We start from the raw sequence: 23459 nt of genomic DNA on the forward strand, positions 1-23459 counted from the left end.
TGGGCGACCGTAGAATGGTACGGGTCCTAGGAAAGCAGCATCTTCACAAAGTCATGTTACTATTCTAGGCGACCGTAGAATGGTACGGGTCTGGACGAGGTAACACTCACTACCTCGAATTACTTTATCCTCCTCAAAGGTAAGTTATCCAGGTAGGTGCATCTATCCTTTGCATTAGCATTTCCATGCATCATACAAATTGCATTAAAAAATGGAATTCATATTCGACAAAAAAATCATTCATTGCATGTGCATGGTCAAAATTTAGGTCTCAATTTGTCTTTAAAGGCAACCTCTACGAGCTCACCTTCAAAGAGGGGCAGCTGTTGACACCTAAATTTTGGGGTTAATTTTTGCTAAATAATATATAAAAAAAAAAAAAAAAATCAAATCACATGGCATATAGTTTAGGCAAGTTTTATATTCCGTTAAGATTTTAGGTAATATACACTCGGATGTGTTTTTGCGCAAAAAGGGGAATTTTTTGATCGAATATGCAAAAAATATTGCGCGGGTGAAATAATATATTCGATCAAATTTTACGCGAGCAAAATTGGCAGTAAAATATACCACGAATATACAATTTTTGGGGTATAAAAGGAGTTGCGTACGGTCGAAAAGGGGGGGGTCCTTTCCGTTGGTAAAAAAGAGAAAAAGGTAAAAAGTGAGTGAAGAGAGGAAAAAGTAAAAAAAAAAAGAAAAAGTAGCCGAAACCCTAATCGGCTATCGTTCATCTTCCCGAAGAGCAGCCGGGCGCCGCTTCGCTCACCGCCGCCGGCCTCCGTCCGCGAGTGCTCGCGCCCCGCCCGGCCGACGCCGCCCCTCCCCCGAACCGCCCCCGACGTTCCGCCGCCGCATCTTCATCCGCGAGCCCCGGCGCCCGAGACCCGGCGCCAGATCGGTCCCATCGCCCGCAACTCCCAGATCCGGCGACGATCCGACGTTTCTCCGCCCCGACGCCGCTTTGCCTCTGCCCCGCGTTCGAGGTCTCCCGCCCGTTCTCGCCGTGCCGCCCGCGACGCCCCCCGCGCCTCGCCGCCCGACGCCGTCTCCGCCGTGCTTCGGCCCGCGCCGGAGTCCCTCATCCGCGACACTCGCACCTGCACCCGCGAGTCCCCCACGCCCGGTCTCCGCCGTTCCTCTTGTTGCCGGAGCTCTTCCGCCACCGGTTTGCCCTCGCCGGAACCCTAGCCGACGAGCTCTCCCTCGCCGGAACCCTTCTCACGGAGTCCTTAACCGGTGGTCAAGATTTTCTTTTATTAAAAAAGAAAAAAAAATCAAATTAGGTAGATTTGCTTTATTTTATTAGGCTGGTTTATTTTATCTTATTTTATTTTTATATCTTGGTTTCTTTGTTTATTTCTCTATGCATAATTGAAAATCTCAATGTATCACCCGATTCGCAACCGCGCCAGGATTTTTTATTTCATCTATAAGGCTTTAGATGAAATAATTAATTAAGCGGGAATAAAATTGATGTTTTGATCTTTAAGGCTTAAGATCAGAGTATCGATTTTACTAGCGAAATATTATGCCTTGATCTGAGCGATATGTGATGTCCCTTTTGGGGTAATTTTGAATGGATTTGATCGTTTTTATTTATCATGAGATATGTTTGAGATAGAATATCACATGTTTTAGGGTTATTTGCATATTTAGGCAAAGCATTCTACTTATCATGAATTTTCGAAATAAAAAATTGAGTTAGATTAGATGCATGTTAGGATATTACTTGTTTTAGGGTTTGCATATTTAGAATAGGAATTTTAATTTCGAATTTCATAAAAATAAAAAATTCAAATAAATCAATTTAGGTTGCTAGATTTTAATTTAGGTTGCATGCTTAATTACTTGGCAATTATTAATTTCGAAAATGAATAAAAACAGCAAAAAAAATCATCATGCATATGTCACATAAAATTAGGACATATTTTGCACGTCATTGCATATTAGAATTAAATTGCACTTAGTTTAATTTTAGATAATAGTTTTTTTTTTTAATTTATTATAAGTATAGGTATTTTATCAAATAGATTGCATTTTAGGATCATTTAGGTTAAGATAATATTTTAGTTCAAATTAGGATTTGGCTCAACCTAATTCCTAATATAAACTAATTAGGATCTTAATCTAATTAGGTAATTTTCACATTTCACCTAATTTCGAATTTCATGAAAAATACAAAAAAATGCCATAAGTTGAATTAGTTTTATTTTCTAGGATAGATTGCATTCTTTTAAGAAAAGAAAGAAAAGAAAAATGTCACATGCACATCATTAGGATTAGATTCATTAAAATGCATGTCATGTGGTAGTTGTTGCTAGGCCCATTTAACTAGGAGTTACATGTCATTAGAGTTAGGTCATTTAGTTAATATTGCATTGCATATTGCATAATTTTCATTAAATAAGTGAAAAAAAAAAAAAAAGAGAAATTGCGTGTTAATTAGAAACCATATCCGGGGTTGTTGATGTGGATTTTAAATTAACATTGCAGATGCTTTCGTTGCTACAAGGTAAGTCCTGCATTTTTCTATTTGCTTTCTTGGGTGTTAAATTGATGGATTGCACACCCACATGATCGCCTCGCATATTAGAGAATTAGATTTAAAATTAATCCAAGTTGCTCGCCAAAACATTTTCTTTGAAATAAAAAAGAAAGGTACCGAAAGGGCGTTAGAAAAGTCTAGCGTAACCAAGTCCCCGAATTCATAATCTCTGGTTCGTAGGAGTAAAGTAAATCTCCCATTACTTTACTTGGGTTTCTAATCGACCCACCAAAAATAGATTAGTGGCGACTCCTAATTAAAAAATCATTTGCATGTTATAAACTTGAACCTAAGTCGTGAATTGGTATGGGCTTGGGAGAGCCCGAGTTAAGTCTAGGCTTAACAATCCATTAGCCAAACCCTAGGTGGTTTAAACCCCGAAAAAAATTGGTCGCGACAGCCATATATTAATCAACTTATATGAAAAGGGATTTGGAAGTACCCATTAGCAATATTTACGGATACCAGTCCTTTCAAGGATCCAACTTCTATGAGTGCTTGTCTCCATTCCTGAACGACGCTATCCTCAAAACGCTGCTTGTATGAGTTGAAGACATCTCCAAAGGTTCCTTTGAGCCACTTCACATCTGCGGGCTCTACTTTATAGAATATGGGCAAGATCACTTGTTTCATCTCTTTCTTGCACTTGAGCATCCGAACGAGCTCAAAAAGGCATCATTTGCTGGAAGCATAGCATTCCGAGAGAATTGGGGTCAAGATCTTGCTGTTGTCGATGGCCTGGAAAAGCTGTGGGCCAATCTCCTCTCCTAGAGGGAGCTCGTCGTCATCTCTGAACACGCGAACTCTCGCTTCTTGGAGTCGCTGGTAGAGGTGGCTCGTGAAGCCCTTGCGAGAGTCCGGACCTCTGAAAGCTTAAGAACACATCATAATCACATCCCGTTGAAGCATCCGATGAAACCGGGGACTCGGAAACCGGCTTCTCCACGAAGGTAATTGCTGTTCTGTTCATCTTTAGAAATTCTAAGAGAACGAAAACTGAAAGCAAGATTAATCGGATGCTAAACCACTGCACAATAATGACAGATCTGATGATACTGATTTCCTCTCTTTCTATAATGTACTGACGTTCTAAATTTAATGGAGGGAAACAAGTCAAGGTCCACCCTCGAGGTGTCCCATCAGAGATGGGAAAAACTAGGGGTGAGCATGATCTGAGTTGGTCCGGGCCACTCCCTAACCTTAGGACCAACCCGTACAGTGTCGGTCCTCAATTTTTAGGATCGAGGACCGACCCTACTGAGTCTGGGACCAAGGACCGACCCAATGGGTTCGGTCCGGTTCCAGGGTCAACCCGGGACGGATCGATAATTTATTTCGTCTTGTTTTTTATACTCCCTAAAAAAGTAAACCTACAAATTCAAATTACACATCCATCGACAATGCGGCATTGTGCAACTAAACTATAAATACCAATACAAGATCTCAAATGAAGTACAAAGTAGATATCACTAGTCAAGTTGTGTTTGGAAAGCAAGGGCAAGCTGAGCATTAGGGTTTCTAATTAGGGCTTCTTCTTTTTTCCTTTTGATTTACTCGGCGATAAGTGAGGTGACTGGCGCGAGTGGCGAGCGCAAGCGTCAAGTGTTGAGTGGGGTGAGTGTCAACTGGCAAGCGCTAAGCGTTTAGTGAGGCCAGCGGCAAGCGGCAAGTGTTGAGCAAGACTAGCGACGAGTGGTAAGTGGCGAGCGTTTAGTGAGGCCGGCGACGACAGCAAAGGGCGAGTGGTGAGTGGCGAGCGGCATGAGCAGCGCGCACGGTCAAAGGTGAGCGGCGCGGGCAACCAGAGGTGAGCGGGATGTTGCTACTTTTGATTTTGACAAATTGAAGAACAAAGAATACAAAATGGAAGAGAACGTACTTTAGGGAAGAAAGCCGTGAGGAGATTTACGGCATAAACTTTGCGCCATTTTGGACGTCGTGAGTCCATGACTATGAGGAGTCCTTGATCCTCACAGTGAAGAATGTACTATGGAGTCTAGACTGTGGAGGAAGAGGCCGTGAAGACCTTTACGGCGTAAACTTAACGCCTTTTGGAATTGGATGCCGTCTGTCCATGACTGTGAGCATGAGGAGTCAACAACTTTAACATCATTTTACTTAGGTTTGAATATATAAAAGAATTATATATAATATAATATAACATAAATTTTACTTAGGTTTGAATATATAAAAGAATTATAAATAATATAATATACAGGATTGGTCCAGGGTTGGACCGACCAAAACTCTCGGGGACCGAGGACCGGCCGCACAGTGTTGGTCCTGGAATTTCAGGACCAAGGACCGACCCAGTCCCCTTGGGAACTGGACCAGGACCAGCAGGGTTGGGCCGATCCAGGGTCGGTCCAGGGTCGATCCTAAACCACTGCTCACCCCTAGGAAAAACATCTTATTTCAGGTGTAGCTGGTTTAACGTGGCAGGTCATTTATTAAGATACACGTGAACGACAAATTTAGTCTTCACCTCCACATATGTCAATCTAATTTATTGATATACACGAATGACTTAGTTAAGAAAAATCTCGCGTTTGGAAATTGGGGTAGGATAAAGCTGTTAATAATTTTCTTTGAATTATAATTCATTGACTTAAATTTTCTTTGAAAATGTGGATTCAATTATTGACGGACTCAAACTTGACCTCTCCTTTAGTGATTTCTTTCGATGAAGGTACCAAAAGCAATGCTGTTAAAGCCAATAATTAATTGGTCCAAGGAAGAAGAAATAGATCTAGACATAGAAACAACTTTCGAAACAAAGCAAAATAAATAGGAACAGGAGTAATCCATCGAAAAATATCCTTCTCCTTCCCTCTTTTTCAAAGACAGGAGGATTTGGACAAAATCGATGAAAGGTTTGAACTGCAATTTGTTTTATGTATTGCCGTTGCGGTCCTCACATGCAACAAAGTGGAATTTTAAGTTGAGACATTTTGATGGAGAATATATCTGAATTGAGGGGGGAGCAAACAAACATTGATGTCACACGTAAGGGAAATATTATTGAGATGCGCCTGTAAGTTGTGTAAGACAAGTCCCACATTAGAGAACTTTTGTGTGGTAAAATAGTTGATAATCACACTCAGCCCACAACTTATTCATTTAGTAATTTAAGTGAAGGTAAATTCAATTGGATAAGTTGATAAACTTGGACATTTCTTCTCAATTTAATGAAGAATGCCAGGTTTGATGGGAACCTATCATTCAAAAACGACACAAATAGTTCCTTTACTCTAATAAAATGTGTAATTCATCTTTAGATTTTTAATTCATTCAATGTAGTCATTAAACTATTTTTTAGTACTATCATAAGTTTTCATAATTACACTACTACTTAGATTTTAGGATGTCTTTTTCATTTCAATCCACTTCCTAAATTAAAAAAAAAATGCAATATTTCCATTGCCTTTTTACTTTTTATGTCTTTATAAATATTACTATAATTTGATTTAAGTATATTTTAACTTCAGGTCTCTATAATAGTAAAAATATACCCCCATTTATAGTTATATTGGTTCCATATTCCTTTTGTTTCAAAATAAGTGTTTCATAAGAATATTTAACAACAACAACAACAACAACAACAACAACAACAAAAACTATAATTTATCTATACATTTCTTGTACTTATATTAATCTAAATCGTGTTATTAATTTTTCATATAAATACAATTTTCAAGTTTTGGGGTTTTGTGTTTCCTTAATTAAATTTAGCTTTATGTAAATTAGGAAATTAAAACAACATGAATATCAACCCAATACAACTCTAAATGAGGTTCTACTTTCATTATTAAATATATTATAAGCTAAAATATACTAAAATGGAACTATCGTAATATTTATAAAGACAAAAAATGTGAAAAAGTAACAAAAATATAGCCATATATTGTGTTAATTTAAGAAATGGATCAGAAATGAAAAGTTATTTTAAAATGAGGGCAATAGTATAATAATGAAAAAAAAATTGAATTTTTTAATGTAAAGTTGAAATATTATATTGAACAAATTAAAAGTTTATGAACTAATCAAAGTCCATATAAGAGGTATTCGTTTATCATCTACTTCTCCTATCTTTGGAACTCCCACTCACTGCAAGGATTCTTCTTCAGACTTCTTAAGGGTGGGCTTTGCCCGGAGCTTGGGAGCCTTGAGTCAACGTGCTAATTCTTAGCCATAGCAGATCGAGAGCTCATTCGGGAACTTAAAGTGATATGTACAGAGAATACTTTTATTGATTGGCCCCCGTCAAACGTCTGTTTCTGGTCTTCTTGTTCACGCACTCGCATGTATCAACCCTTCATCGACAATGGACATGCTTGATTTCTGCCTTCTCGTGGGTCCCGTCCTCAATTCCAGTCACAGATAATCAGGCCTAGTCTAGCCTTCCAATCTACAGTGCGTAGCTGGAATCTGGAGTTTCACTGCATGCCTTAAGGATCGAAATATTTCTTTTTTATGAATGGATGATCAAGACACTAGTATAATTTACATTAACTAGCTGTGTAAGTTTGCTCTAGGCCTATCAGAATAGGTCATAACCCCATGATGTAACTCAATTTTACTTGAGTGGATCATAGATGTGTCAACTGAAATGTGAAATATAGATTTAAATGGGTTTTAAAATGAAAAAAAAAAGGGTTTAATGTTCGGATAGAAACCTACCTCCAACCATAGCAAACTAACTTTGCTCCCTCTTGAGTCTTGAAGAGTTCTTGTTGAGTCGCTCCCACTTCGCTCCTCTCTTCTTGCCCTCTCTCCATGTTCGATTCCAGTGATCGCCAGACATCATTCTCCATCTTTGGTGAGCTCTCTTTATCCTCTTTGATCCCAACTGATCGGCGTCACCACTGGCCCCCGCTGCCTATTTCTGGCGTCTTCTCCGAAGATTTCTGATCATTGAAGTTAATTACTTATAAAATTTCGGATGGTTGTTTTGGCTTGGTCAAATTTGAGGAGGTTGCTCTTTCATTTCCAGAGCCTTTTCAATTTTACGTTGGTCTTTTGTTGAAGTTGACACAAGGAAGGAGGTCAAGGGACTAGACAGAGCGAGGTAAGAGAGGAAAGTCTTCCCTATACAAGTTTATTATTATAATCACGGAGAGTTGAAACCACGCCTCGTCCCAACCTCTTGAAAAAATAATGATTCGAACCCCCAACCGTGGTCATTGGGCAAGCCCCAATTCAGCGCTGCTGCTTAGGGCGACTTAATCGTGAGCTTTTACTCACAATTCAGCGCTGCTGCTTAGGGTGACTTGCTCTTTATGGTACGCCTAACTCAAGCCGAACCAACATATCCATGATCTTAATTTCTTGAGATTGAGGAATGATCATAATGCTCTAACTTGTGATCAATGAAGATTGATCATCCTTTGCCTCACCTATGCCCTTATCCATAACTCGACCCCCAAGCTCCCTCAAATCATGGGGTTGACCATTCAATTGAAGAACTTAAAGTGAGTTAAAAGAGTGAGTACGTGCTCTTTCTATGTTAAATTAAATATAGATGTGTACTAGTAATATGAGTCAAGTCGGGTTTGAGTTAGATTTGGATTAGGTTAAGTGTGGGCTACTAAAATTGCATTATACATAAATGGGTTGATATGAGTTAAATGGGTCAATTTAGATCTCAACCAAAACCTAACCTAACTTGCCAATTTGACGGCTCTACTTTGCCCACATCTTTTTGCACAAGACCAATTTTCAGCAATATATTTCTCCAGCGAGCGTATTTCTTAAATGGAAATACTTCAAGTTTCCATGTAAAAGGTCAACGACTCACGTTTTCCTGCAGAATACTCACTAAGCAAACTGTGAGTTCTGTTTAGAGGTCTCGGTCAACTCTAGTAGTAGATTTAACGTTTGATCCAGTAAAGCAACGCCGAATAGAATCAATGTCAAGGTCCGTGATGGTAGCTTACTTCTAGGTCCACATTTTGGTATTATCCATCTTTTGATAAGTTTGAATTTAGGTGATTTCGAATTGATCACTCATTTTGCAGAACCTAAGGCTTAATTCTTTTATTTTTGTGCAATGAGATTAGTTAAGGGAGAGATATGATTTGAATTTGCTTATCCAGATAATCACGGTATGTTCTTAAACTCATTCCGCGAAGATACTAAAAGACATTATGACGATATGAGGGTAGAGAGACTCGTGATGACGTGCAAGGATAAGCCAATGAGGGAGGTCTACACCCTGGGAACAAGTTTATTTGGGCTTTGGCTGAAGGAGGTCATGACATGTGTTTTGGGTTTTAATTCTTTTCTCAGCTCAGTTTAGCTTGTTTTACAGAAAAACGAGTTGTCCACACCGAATTGGACCCATTAAATTCGAGTGACAAAAGATCCATTTTTTTGGTTTTATTCCAAACGGGCGAAAATTCATTTCATGAGCTTAACCGAACACTAGAAAATACTATCATTTTTCTCTTTGAAGAATATTTTTCCAAAAGCATCATATTTTTGCAAAGCAAATGGATCCTAAGTGCAAGACCAAGATACCCAATACAATACAGTTTTGTTGAACCACATCCTAGCAACTTATGAACAGGAAGATCTATATTTTATCCAGAACAGAGTAAAGCAATGAAGAGCCTCATATATATGGGACTACGGCTAGTGCAAAGTCCAGTGCAACTTTGCTACACATGATGCATGCCAGAGAAGGCAATTGTTCGAAGAATAAGAAAACAAGAAAAAAAAACTGACAAAAAGAAAGAGAATAACGATTAATTACACTAATCATACAGTTTCCTCAATTCGTGTCTGGGAAAGCGATTTGAAGAAAACTTTTTTCAGGTGCTGATTGAAGTCAGTAGAGCCCAAATTCCCGAGTCTCTATCTGTAGAAGTTCCATGGCTAGGAGTGAAGAAGTTCCTTGAAAAGCTCGGTTTTTGTTAACCAACTGCACAAGAACGCTAAGAAGCAAAATTTTCGAAGGAGTTCTTACAAATGCTTCCCAGAGAGTACAAAATTTTCGAAGGAGTTCTTACAAATTTTCGAAGGAGTTCTCCAGGGTGTACTTCTGCAGGAATTTTGACAGCATATGAATCAGATCGTTGAAGGATTTACTTTAACTTCTCATTTCTGCTTGCATCTTTTACAAATAACAGCTCCTCTTTTGTTTGCCTGGGAAGTGACGCCGTCACTTTTGTCCCCTCTTAAGTTCAGAAATGCATCACCTTCAGTCTCTTAATAAGTAAGTGATCAGTGAGTGCAACGCAAATATTTGGTATGAGGTCACCTTTACTTGAGTGTGTTGTTGCTCCTGAACTCTGCATTTGCCTGCAACTATGATGCACAAATGCATCTGGAATCTGTTGAGAATATTGGATTCCTATACCCTGATGTTCACAGTTATACTACTTCGTTTTTCCGTGTACTAGTATGCCATTGCTAATATCAAGTTAAGTATTTGCTGATGAAGAGCTTAATAACTAATGGACTTCTCGACTGTTGAAGCTTTCCACAAATCCAAACAATTACCATGGGATGGAGAAAAGTTCAGTGTCATGGATCATAAACGGAAAGGAGTGTTGAAAATTCTGTAATCACCTCAAGGCGGTCTTCCTGTTCATTGAGTTTTAGACCCTATGAAGTTTTGTGTGGTTATAATTATGTTTCATGAGATGCACGGTATGCATTGTCGTTGGACCAAAATCTAATTTTAATCAAATAAAAAAAACACATTTAGGGAAAACCAACACAATAGATAACATGCTCAAGCTTATTGTGGACGACAGACTCTGGCTTCACGAGTCTCTGGTACAGGGGACTGGTGAAGCCCTTCCATGAATTTGGACCTCTGAAGCTCAAGAAAATATTGTAATTGCATCAAGCAGGATCATTTGATGAAGTGGTTATTAATTCCTCAGCAAAACTGCTTGGTTTTGGTCTTCTTTTCTTACACACGAACACAAAAAGCAAGACTAATGCAAAAGGCACCACGATAGGAAGAAGCCACATTGTCTATTCCTCCATATTCTCTAACCTACTCACCTCCTCCAGATGATCAAGAAAAGATTCGATGCCAAAAATTGCTAACTCTTTCCTCTCTATTCTAAATCTTCAGTCCCCTGCTTCGGATTTAAAACAGGAATCCTCCATTTCGTCTGTTCATTGGGCAGAAAAGAGTCAAAGTCGGGGCAGAGGTACTAATATTTCATTGGTTTCTTCTCTCTTTCCAGCTCAAGACAATCTTTTTCAGAGTCTTCTCGAGTTCACATGCTCACTGGTCAGTTAACTAATGAAGCATTGAGTATCCACAATTTTGTTGGATGTTTTTCTGTTAATCTCGTCCTTAAAACAAGGAATTATCAGGGTAAGTAAAGCCAAACATCTAGAGTTGCAACAGCACGAGGAATTGTCCAAGTAAACACTATAAAATTGGTGCTGCTATATCTTTAGATCTCATTAGTGATGACCATAGATTTCTTTTTCTTTTTTGTAATTTGGGGGGCGGCGGGGGAGGGAGTTGAATATTTTAGCTCGAGTAATCCATGTATGTACGTGAACCTCTCAGTCATGCATCGATTAAGGATCTGCCTCATCCAAAATGCTTGACCACAGAACCAGCCCCCAGGGTTAGATTCAGAGATATTCACTTTCACATAATACGAAGGATAATTCAATCCCACGTATCCCAGAAAGAGTAACTCCTGTCTATTCCTAATTTGACGAATGATTGATGAGGGGATTTTTCCGAAGTGCACTGATGGTTATCTAGAAGATCTATAGTCGACTAATCGAGTCGCACCGACATTCCTAGATGAATGTACTACATGATAATGCATAAATTGGCAATATGCAAGTTGTTGCTGGCAATGGAAAAAACACTTTGATGTAGGGCCAGTTTAGAATACAAAAGCAACCCAAGAGACAAGTGCAGACAAACAAAATTTAATGCAATAGTTGCTAATGCATGGGTTACTGATCAATGAAGCAGACTTGGGAGTTGGTCTTTGGAACTGATTGTTGCAAGCCACACAGACATAATAGAAAACAAGTAAACTGCAGCTGGTCACTATACCCGGCCAAAAGGGAACAAAAAACTACAGCTAGTCAAATCACATGGCAAAGAAGATAGAGCATCACCATGTCCGTGATGGGAAAAGACATAGGAATATATTGGGGTGGCCAAGAACAAATCGACGGTGAATGGTAACTCAAAACAGAATTCAGTTCTTAATGTTGAACGGGGGAAAAAGGTCAGGTAATGGTTCAGAGGCAAAAAGACAGTTGCAACTTCCAAATCACCTCAAAACGATCTGGCCTGGATCCTCGTAGTCAGATGATGAACATACTTGGCGTGTTCTGTTAGGTAATTCTGGGGGTTTCAGGAAGTTGCATCCAGAGAAATCCACAATGCTTAAGCATCTCAACCCTCCAAGCCCCTGGAGCTCTGTTAGTTTCCCACAATGTCGTACTTTTAGATCTTCCAAAAGTTGTAAACCTGACAAATCTGGTAAGTTCTCAAGCATCTCGCACCATGAAATGTTAATAAATTTTAATGATCTTGCTCGATTAAGCCCTGGAACATCCACAAGCTGTGGACATTTATTCAGGGTCAAGTATTCTAAATCTTCAAATTCCGAAAGATCTGGAATGTTTACAATTGACTTGCATTTTTCAATGCATAGTCTTTTGCATGAAGAGAATGCCTCAAGCGTTTGGATATCATGGATCTTCTCACAGCCATTGATGTTCAGATATTGCAAGGCTCCAGGGCACGGTAGTTCTGGTAAACTTTCCAAAGAGCTACAGTCGGAGAGGTCCAACATTTCCAAGCGTTCAGCTTTATAAAGGTCCGTTATTTCAACTAACTTCTTGCAACCCCCAGCTTCTATTCTCTTCAGACCATTTAAGTTAGAAAAGTCCGGTAACCTCTCAATGGAATAACACTCGGAGATATCCAGTTCTTCCAAGTATTCCCATCTATCAAGGCCTTGAATTCCAACCAGATTCTCACAAGCCGCAGCATCAAATTTCTTCAGAAATTTCAAACCCGAAAGATCCGGTAATGTTTCTAATGCTTTACAACCCCGTATGATGATCGATCTTAATGAGACTAAACGTTCAAGGCCCTCCAGCTTATATAGCTTTTCACAAAATGATGCTGTCAAAGCAGTTAGGCAAACAAGTTCTTCAAGCCCTTTGATTTCAGTTAACTCAGAGCAACTGTGGAGATGCAATTCTGATAAGCGTTTAAAATTTGACAAATCTGGAAATCTCTCCAAATCTGGACCTTGGCTGACTTCAAGCTTCAACAGACTTGAGGGAAGATCTGGGAGCCATTTTATGTCATCATGAAGTTCAATGTGGAGATCAACAAGTTGAGAGAGGGTCTTCATCGTAGTTAAGGCACTCAAATCCTTGACTTTCATTGATAATTGTGTTAGATTGATTAGGTTGGCAATATCTGAGATTATCTGACAAGCGAAATGTAGACTTGTTAAGCTCGAGGGAAGCTCTGGCAGATATTGTAGCTCTTCGCATTTCCATAAATCAAGCTCTTGGAGATGTGATAACTTGTGAATGCTTTTTGGCAAACTGGAAATGCGGGTCTTTTTTAACCGAAGGACTCGCAGTGAAGATAAATCCCCTATCTCACTAGGGATTTCTCCTTGCAGATATTTACACCCTGAGGCATCTAACTCTTCAAGCTTCTTCAACCTTCCCATGGTTCTTGGTAAACTTTCTAAGAATATATTAGTCATGAGCAGAACTTTCAAATTGTGCAGATTCCCAATGGAGTAGGGCAGCTCCTTAATAGCCGAATGTGATAAATGCAGTTGGGTTAATGATGTCAATTGTCCAATGGAGTCGGGCAGTGTTTCCAATGAGTTGCATTCCTGTAGCAGCAAGCTATGCAAGTTCCAGAGGGATTTTATGGAGCTGTCAATTCGAACCAATGATCTACAATTACGAGCAGAAACAATCTCAAGCTTCCTCATGCGACCTATGGACATGGGAATCTCTTTTATGGAACTGTCATCAATAAGAAGCTCCGTCAAGTTTGTTAGTCTCCCCATTTCTTCAGGTAGCTCCTTGAGTTTGTCACATCCCTTCAGACTCAAGGATACGAGTTTCGTGATACTCCTGATAGAAGGATGAACTTTGACTAGATTAACACAATATTCAAGATTCAAGATCTCAAGATTCCGGAGAGCTGAGAAGTCAGGAGTTTCAGTCAAATTCTCGCAGTGCAGAAGCCTCAGAACTTTGAGCTGGTTCGCAATCCACCACAAACAAAATATAGCAACGTTAGCTCTTGAATTTATCATATACCTCGCAAAATTCAAAAGAAGATGGAGATTTACCTTCGGTAATCCATTCACATGGTGCCATGCGTCCCAGTGCTCTGTGAGACTACTGGCTCTTACGTTAAGAATAACCAAGTTCTCCGGATGAAAGTCTGGTGGAAAAAAAGACGTTGGGCAGGCAATCCAATCAAGCCATCTTAAATTAGGAAGAAGGCCCTTGAAATGGCCCGTGACTTCAGCCTGCTTGATACGAAGGTACCTTAAGTTCGGCAGTTTTCTAAACTGCTCATTTGTTAAGCAGTATAGTTTAGAAAGGGAAGGGGAATACTCAAGACGGAGGGCCTCGATCTGACTCGTTCCCTGCAAGTGCCCAGAAACTGAGGAATAAGTGCGCCGCGCAAGACCGAATGGAGGCTAATTAAAAGCGTGACAAATTGTTCCGTTTGTTCCATACGTAATATTTGGTATAACTGTACATCCATCCAATTTATAACAGAACTCTAAGGATCATACATCCATCCAATTTATAACAGAACTCTAAGGATCGTAAAAGCATTGACTCCAGGCATGCTCCATTACCATTTATGGGAACTCTTTGAATTATTTCAGTTCGACTGCTTTCTAGATTGACTGGCTTTTCTGGTTTTGATCGATTTTCTTGCAGGGGTCAAACAGGATAGAGAACATAACCGGTACCCGGTTGAACCGATTGTGTGTGATTGTGTCATGTAGCAACCTAAGATATTATCCCGCTGAATCAGACAATGTCTGACAATGTCTAAACATGAATATACAAGTTAGGTTGGATGTCTACATTTTCATTTTGGGGTCTATTATGAGAGAGACACGATTTGACATGAATAGCTTGACCTCACATCAGCGGTATTGTGCCTAAGCTGATGTTGTCACAAATTTGCTGATTCTACCCACAACCTTCGTTTTTTCAAAACTAGACTCCACACTTTTAGGCCACTTTTATAGCCTAAAAGAGGCAAGTAAAAAGTAGAGAGTTGAAAACATTGTACCTCATTTCTCTCAAGCACTTTCAAAGCTTCCTCGTGAATCCATAATCTACTGCGTTCACTTGGCTTGACAGAGTTTCCCTTAGAAACAATACTTCTACCAAGATCTCTTAACTGATCATGCATCCATAGCCGATTTTCCCCATTGCCAGGGACAATTTTGACTAGGGACATGAGACTCAGCACTTCTAGTCCCAAGTTCGGAGAGAAGCCACAGTCATCCCACATGTAAGTTGGAAGTCTTGGATCTGTTCCATTGAAAAAACATGCAACGTCAAGGAATATTTGCTTCACATCATCAGTTAGGGTATCATAACTTATCTTCAGCTTCTCTTCAACCTTCTCATGCGGCACTTCTCTCAACTTCTCTAATGTGTCTCTCCACGCTGCCCCGCTTTTGTCGCACAAGAGTGACCCAATAACCTCAAGAGCCAACGGGAGCTGCCCAGTAGTTGAGACAATATCATGACAAAGGTCGTTGAAGGCAGGAGGAGGGAAGTCACGTTGAAACGCATGTCTACAAAATAGAACCATAGAATTTTCTTTGTCCAATCCCATAAGTTCATATTCCCAGTCTGACGTCCCAAACTGATTAAGAATATGCTTATCTCTAGTTGTAATAATGATCCTACTTCCAGAGCCAAACAACCCATGCCCTCCCACAAGTGCATCTAACTGATCTTTGTGACTAACATCATCAAGAAAAATGAGAACTCTTTTGCCTTCAAATCTAGAACTGATGATATTGATTCCGTCGTCTCTGTTAGAAACTTCGTGGGGGCTTCCTTTAAGAACTTCAGAGATCAATTCCTTCTGCAAGTGCACAATTCCCTCATGCGATTCCGTTTCTCGGATATCAGCTAAGAAGCCACAGCGCTCAAATTGGCTTGACAGTTTATTGTAGATGACTTTCGCAAGAGTTGTTTTACCGGCACCACCCATTCCATGAATTCCAAGTATCCGTGTATCTCCAAATTTAGTATCTACCATAGTCATAATTTCTTTTACATGAATGTCCACTCCCACCAAGTGTTTAGGGGTCACTAACTTAAAAGCATTCTTTAACTCGCTCAAAACCTTTACAACAACCGCTTTTATGAGCTCTGCCTCATTCCTGTCAAAATCGTGCTATGATCGAGATCATGAACAAATATCAAGAGTAAAACTTACTAGAACAAACTCAGATAATAAGCAACGAGATGAATTGACAAATTAATAATGGTCGATAGTCTAAAAAAGTAATGTACTTTGCCATATATTAATCAGCTTATATGAATAAGGGATTTGGAAGTACCCATTAGCAATATTTTCGGATACCAGTCCTTTCAAGGATCCAACTTCTTTGAGTGCTTGTCTCCATTCCTGAACAACGCTATCCTCAAAACGCTGCTTGTATGAATTGAAGACATCTCCAAAGGTTCCTTTGAGCCACTTCACATCTGCAGGCTCTACTTTATAGAATATGGGCAAGATCACTTGTTTCATCTCTTTCTTGCACTTGAGCATCCGAACGAGCTCAAAAAGGCACCATTTGCTAGAAGCATAGCATTCCGAGAGAACTGGGATCGAGATCTTGCTGTTGTCAATGGCCCGGAAAAGCTGTGGGCCAATCTCCTCTCCTAGAGGGAGCTCGTCGTCATCTCTGAACACGCGAACTCTCGCTTCTCGGAGTCGCTCATAGAGGTGGCTCGTAAAGCCCTTGCGAGAGTCTGGACCTCTAAAGCTTAAGAACACATCATAATCACATCCTAGCGAAGCATCCGATGAAACTGGGGACTCGGAAACCGGCTTCTCCACGAAGGTAATTGCTGTTCTCTTCACCTTTAGAAATTCTGAGGGAATGAAAACTGAAAGCAAGATTAATCGGATGCTAAACCACTGCAAAAGAATGAAAGATCTGAGGATACAGATTTCCTCTCTTTCTATAATGTACTCGTGTATTAAATTTAATGGAGGGAAACAAGTGAAGGTCCATCCTGGAGGTGTCCTACCAGACATAGTAAATAAGGGTGCATTTGGTAACATTTTTGTTTAAAAATTGTTTCTGAGAATAGAAATAGAAAAAGGTATTTCTGCTTCAGGGGAACAATTTTTAACAAAAAAAACATGTTTGATAAATCTGTTCTAGAAATATAAAAAGAATAGAAACACGTTTAGTAAATTTGTATAATTTTTTTTTATTTCTTTTAATTTTTTAATATTTTTATTTTATCTTTTCTACTTTCTTTCTTATTTTCTTATTTATTTTTCCTTTTTTCTTTTTCCTTTTTTTCTTCTTTTGGTCGGTCGCCGGCCTCGGCCATGGCTGGCGACCAACCGACGGCCTTGCCTAGCCATGGCGAGGTTTTTGCGTTTTTGTTCTAAAATTATTTTTTTATTCTCAAAAACACATCTGGAACGGAAACAAGAAACAAAAAAAGTTATTTCATGTTTCTAGAACAAAATTTAGGAAAACTTTTTCTCTCTCTTCCATTTTCTTCTCTCTTTTTTTCTTCTTCTTTCTTCTTCTTTTTCTTTCTTTTTCTTTGGCCGGCGACCGGCCGTCAAAGGGCCGGCGACATGCCGAGGGCTGGTGACCTCGCCGGAGCGTCACCGACCCCTGGTGAGCTCGAGCTCGCCCGGATCTGGTGAGGCCGAGCCTCACCGGCCGTTGGGCGAGCTCGGCCTCGCCGGATCCGGGCGAGATCAAGCTCACCCGGCTCGGCGAGAGGTCACCCTCGCCTTGGCTGGGCGAGCTCCTCGTCAGGGGCCGGCGACGCTCAACCTCGTCGGGGGCAGGCGACGCTCCGGCGAGGTCACCGGCCCTCGACGACCGGTCGCCCGCCATGGCCAAGGCCGGCGACCGGCCAAAGAAAAAGAAAGAAAAAGGGAGAAAAAATGGAAGAGAGAGAAAAGTGTTCCTAAATTTTGTTCCAAAAACAAGAAATAACTTTGTTTTGTTTCTTGTTTCCATTTCAAATGTGTTTCTGCGAACAAAAAAATAATTTTGGAACAAAATGCAAATAAACGCATTTCTATTCCTTTTTGTTCCCGAAACAAAAATTTGTGTTCCTGGGAACAGAAACACCTTTTACCATGCACGGCCTAAATCTCTTCCAGTCAGGAGTAGGTGGTTTAACGTGGACCAGTCATTTATTGAGATGCACGTGAAGAACACATTGAGTCCATCACCTCCGCATATATCAACGAATTTATCAAGGTACTAATGTGAATTAATTTTAAAAAAATATCATATTTGAAAGTTGATGTAGTATATAATAATTAATAATTATATTGTCTCATAATTCATTGGCTTTCGTGTCCAACTGTTGACGGGCTAAGACTTAATCTTTCTCTTGGCGATTTTCTTATTGGAAGGTATTAAAAGTAAACAATATCAGAGTAAAAAATTAATTGGTGCGAGAAGGAAGAAACAAATGTAGAGATATAAACGACTTTCGAAATGAAAGTAACTAAACAAGAACAAAAAGGAACCACCAAAGAAAATCCTTCTCCTTCCCTTTTTCTGGAAGAATGGAGGTTCTAGACAAAATTGCTGAAAAGTTTGGCCCCTATTTGTTTCAATTGTTGTTGTAGTCCACAGACACAACAAAGTGGAGATTTAAGTTGGGACATTTTGATATAGAATATATCTAAATTGAAAGGGAGCAAACTAACACTAAAGTCACTTGTAGGGAAAAAATTATTAAGATGTACGTGTGAATTATGTTAGGAAAATCCAACATTAGAGAATTTGTATGTTGTAAAACAATTATAATCACAATCAGCCCACAATTTATTTACATAATCTTTTAAGGGAAAGTGTATCTAATTGGATATATTGATACATTTAGACATTTCTTCTTAATTTAACGAAAAATACTAATGTTGGATTAAGTGGGGAAATTCAACTTAAGAATGACAGCTGCAACAACCGCTAGCATTTGAAATAGTAAATGTTTTTGGAAGAGTCAAGAGAATTGGATTTTGCAACAATTTAGGGTGCGTTTGGGAGAAGCTTTCGAAGGAGCTTTGGGCATCAAAAGCCCCTTTGACCAAAATAAGAGTGTTTGGGAAAAACTTTGGAAGTCCCTTAATGGCAAAGTGGCATTTGTAAGGCTGAAAGCCCAAGGCAAGTGAGGACCTGCTTTGGGCTTTCAGCTTTCTCGGCATGCCCATGTGATACTGTTCATTCTTTTTTTTTTTTCCCAAAATTGTCCTAATTTTTTATTTTTCCATTTTTTCCCCTTGTATGAGACTGTTCATCTTCTCCGGGCCGGTTTGTGAGGGGCTAGCGACTGCTAGAGGGACATCGGCATGGTCGCGACAACCTAGGCAATCGTCGTCGAGAGTCGGGCGACCTCCGCGAGTCGTGGCGTTGCATGACCCTTCGTGAGTCGCAGCGACTCAATGACCATGGCGAGGAGCCGCCCCGGCGAGTCGCAGCTCAGATTTGGGTCGCCCGACCCCCAGCGAGCCGGCGGCCCAGATTTGGGCTGCGGCGGCTCAGATTTGAGTCACCATGACCCAAATCCTCACCGATGGGTCACGCGACCCTCGGCAAGCCATTTGGTCGCAAATCTGGTTGCGACCAAATGCGATCGCCGGCGACTGTCACCTGCCGCACTGCGACCTCCGCACAGAGGTTGCCGGGGCCCCTCAACCCACCTGGTTACAGGTCTAGTCGCGACCAGATCTTATGCCAGAGGCTCGAGCGGCGACCAGATCTACAACTAGATGGGTTGCAACCTTAGATCTGGTTGCCTGCGACCCTCTGGAAAGCGTCATGCAACCCTTGCCGGACTGGCTACTTTTGCTGAAAGGCCTGCATCTAACTACCCACCCTTCGCTGGACCGCCTGCTCCTCACCGGTGACTACTTGTTCTTGGCCGGCCAATTCTCATTTTCTTTTTTCTTTTTTTTTGGAATAACAAGTCTTTTGCAAACATCATTTTTTCAAACACCATTTTACTCAAAGACGACTTTCAAAATACAATTTACCAAACACAGTTTACATTTTGAAAAACTCCTTTGCATTTTCTCAAAGCTTTGCCCAAAAGCCTTTCCAAACGCACCCATGATGAAGAATAGCTCGATGGAAAGGGTGCCCAACGGGAGAGTGCCAACACCAAGGACTAACAACCGAGATGGGTATTTCTGAGGTGGGATTTCCCTAGGAATTTGGTTAGTCCTCACAGGATATTCGATCTGGGGAGCTTTCGCTCCGAGATATCTACCAAAAAGAGTAAGCGGAACTGACATGCAGAACCAGAGCAACAGCAGGATAACGAAAGAGAAAACGGGATAGCTCCAGTGCTGTGACTACCCCACAAGCGAAAATTCAGAACAGTCAGGATCAAAAACGCTATACCGGGGAAGAAGCACGACACCCATCCCTTGTGATCACCAGAGCTGATGGTCCTCCAAAGTCGGACAGCAATATAACCAGCAACAACACCAAGAATCATGTAGAAGAACAGCATATCTCTCGATCCGCGTCAAACCTGGATGAACCCAGTTGCGAAAGCAAGCTAATCAGGCAATGCAAAGAGCAAACCCCCATCTGGGTTCGACGATATCACTCATGAACGGCATCAACACGCACAAAAAACGACTAAAAACACACAGCAAAAGATCCCGACTCGCACTAGCAGCTGCTCGAACACCTAGAAAGATCAAGAAACGACAACAGAACAAGCGCGCACGAATGTCGCGAAGGGCACTGCAGATCTGACTGACCTTCTATAAAGGAACGCGCATAGAGAGGGAGGGAGGGAGCAGGGGAGACTCGGGGGCAACCACAACGCCAGAAAGGTTAAATCTTTGGCCTTTATTTATTGCTGGGGATGGAGGAAGTCGAGAAGATGCGAGACGCGATGATATTTCTAGGATCCGTCCGATGGCGGTTTGACGTCTTTGCGTGAGCACGCTGAAATGGGGAATAACGTACCGCGGGGGGCACACTCCTCCTGCCGATTCTTTCCCCCTTCCCTTTCTTTCTCTCTCTCTCTCTTTCTTTTCTCCCCTTTTTCCTCCTCACGTCACTTCCAAATCCCCCCTCCCGCCCCAACCCAAATCTAGAACCGATGTTATTGATTCCATCGTCTCTGTTAGAGACTTCATGGGGGCTTCCTTTAAGAACTTCAGAGATCAATTCCTTCTGCAAGAGCACAATGCCCTCATGCGATTCCATTTCTCGGATATCAGCTAAGAAGCCATGGCGCTCGAATTGGCTTGACAGTTTATTGTAGATGACTTTGGCAAGAGTATCTCCGAGTATCTCCGAATTTAGTATCTACCATAGTCATAATTTTTTTCACATGAATGCCCACTCCCACCAAGTGTTTAGGGGTCACTAACTTAAAAGCTTTCTTTAACTCGCTCATCACAACAACCGCTTTTATGAGCTCTGCCTCATTCCTGTCAAAATGGTGTTATGATTGAGATCATGAACAAATATAATGAGTAAAACTTACTAGAACAAACTCAGACAATAAGCAACAAGATGAATTGGCAAATTCATAATGGTCGATAGTCTAAACAACTATTGTACTTTGCCATATATTAATCAGCTTATATGAAAAAGGGATTTGGAAGTACCCATTAGCAATATTTTCGGATATCAGTCCTTTCAAGGATCCAACTTCTATGAGTGCTTGTCTCCATTCCTGAACGACGCTATCCTCAAAACGCTGCTTGTATGAATTGAAGACATCTCCAAAGGTTCCTTTGAGCCACTTCACATCTGCGGGCTCTACTTTATAGAATATGGGCAAGATCACTTGTTTCATCTCTTTCTTGCACTTGAGCAGCCGAACGAGCTCAAAAATACACCATTTGCTGGAAGCATAGCATTCCGAAAAAACTGGGGTCGAGATCTTGCTGTTGTCAATGGCCCAGAAAAGCTGTGGGCCAATTTCCTCTCCTAGAGGGAGCTCGTCGTTGTCTCTGAACACGCGAACTCTCGCTTCTTGGAGTCGCTCGTAGAGGTGGCTCGTAAAGCCCTGCGAGAGTCTGGACCTCTGAAGCTTAAGAACACATCATAATCATATCCTGGTGAAGCATCCGATGAAACTGGGGACTCAGAAACCGGCTTCTCCCTGAAGGTTATCGCCGTTCCGTTCATATTCAGAAATTCTAAGAGGATGAAAACCGAAAGCAAGACTACTCGGATGTGAAACCACAGCAAAAGAATGAAAGATCTGAGGATACAGATTTCCTCTCTTTCTATAATGTACTCGCGTATTAAATTTAATGGAGGGAAACAAGTGAAGGTCCATCCTGGAGGTGTCCTACCAGACATGGTAAAAAAAGCTCTTCCAGTCAGGAGGAGTAGGTGGTTTAACGTGGGTCATTATCGAGATGCACGTGAAAAACAGAGTCCCTCACCTCCAAATATATCAACGAATTTATTAAGGTACTAATGTGAGTTAATTTAAAAAAAAATTATATCTGAAACTTGATGTAGTATATAATAATTAATAATTCTATTTGTCTCATAATTCATTGGCTTTTGTGTCCAACTGTTGACCGGCTAAGATTTAATCTTTCTCTTGGCGATTTTCTTATTGGAAGGTATTAAAAGTAAACAATATGAAAGTAAAAAATTAATTGGTGTGAGAAGGAAGAAACAATGTAGAGATATAAACGACTTTCGAAATGAAAGGGACTAAACGAGAACAAAAGGGAACCCCCAAAGAAAATCCTTCTCCTTCCCTTTTTCCGGAAAAAGGAGGTTCTAGACAAAATTGCTGAAAAGTTTGGCCCCTATTTGTTTAAATTGTTGTTGTAGTCCTCAGACACAACAATGTGGAGATTTAAGCTGGGACATTTTGATATAGAATATATCTAAATTGAAGGGGAGCAAACTAACACTTAGGTCACTTGTAGGGCAAAAATTATTAAAATGTACGTGTGAATTATGCTAGGAAAATACAACATTAGAGAATTTGTATGTTGTAAAACAATTGATAATCGCAATCAGCCCACAATTTATTTACATAATCTTTTAAGGGAAAGTGTATCTAATTGGATATGTTGATACATTTAGACATTCCTTCTCAGTTTAACAAAAAATACTAAGTCATATTGGAACCTATCGTTCCAAAATGACACAAAATAGTTCTTTAACTTTGACCAAATGTGCAATATTATCAATGTACTTTTAATTCGTTCAATATAGTCTTTGAACTATTCTTAAATGTTCAATCTACTATGTAAACTTTCAATTTGCCAAATCTAGTCATTAAACTTTCCATAATAAAATCAAATGAATCCTTTAGTATCTATGGCAAGTTTTCATAATTACACTATTGCCTAGATTTTAAACTATCTTTTTCATTTCAATAAGTTTCCTAAATCAACAAGAAAAACTGCTATCTTATTATTGCATTTTCACATTTTATATCTTTTAAATATTACTATAGTCTTATTTAAGTATAATTTAATTTTAATTTCTATAATAGTAAGTGTTTTTATAAGAATAATTAATAGCAATAATAATCCATCTATACTTATACTAATCTAAATATTTTTTCTTAATTTTTGTATGAAGAAGATTTTCGAGTTTTTGTGTTTCAAGTCATCTTAATGAAATTAAGTTATTTGTAAATTAGGAAATTAAAGTTGCAG

The 23459-nt window shown here is 40.1% G+C and overlaps 1 protein-coding gene across 2 annotated transcripts; it reads right to left on the bottom strand.

Annotated features, from left to right (window-relative positions):
• Nucleotides 1-11448: 11448 nt before the first annotated feature.
• LOC104436147 (TMV resistance protein N) lies at nucleotides 11449-20787 on the bottom strand. Of its 2 annotated transcripts, none has more exons than XM_039310484.1 (6): nucleotides 20568-20787; nucleotides 20200-20332; nucleotides 16144-16681; nucleotides 14853-15963; nucleotides 13885-14187; nucleotides 11449-13791 (listed from the first exon to the last, which is right to left on the bottom strand). In XM_039310484.1, the coding sequence occupies exons 2-6, from the start codon at nucleotides 20309-20311 to the stop codon at nucleotides 11818-11820; spliced, it is 4038 nt and encodes a 1345-aa protein (XP_039166418.1). In that variant the 5' UTR covers nucleotides 20312-20332; nucleotides 20568-20787; the 3' UTR covers nucleotides 11449-11817. The 2 variants fall into 2 exon arrangements, with proteins under 2 accessions (XP_039166418.1, XP_018725179.2); XM_018869634.2 differs by having other exon boundaries at nucleotides 16144-16696.
• Nucleotides 20788-23459: the final 2672 nt, after the last annotated feature.

This window comes from Eucalyptus grandis, chromosome 3 (genome assembly GCF_016545825.1).
Source record: "Eucalyptus grandis isolate ANBG69807.140 chromosome 3, ASM1654582v1, whole genome shotgun sequence".
In the NCBI taxonomy this organism is placed as follows: Eukaryota; Viridiplantae; Streptophyta; class Magnoliopsida; order Myrtales; family Myrtaceae; genus Eucalyptus; species Eucalyptus grandis.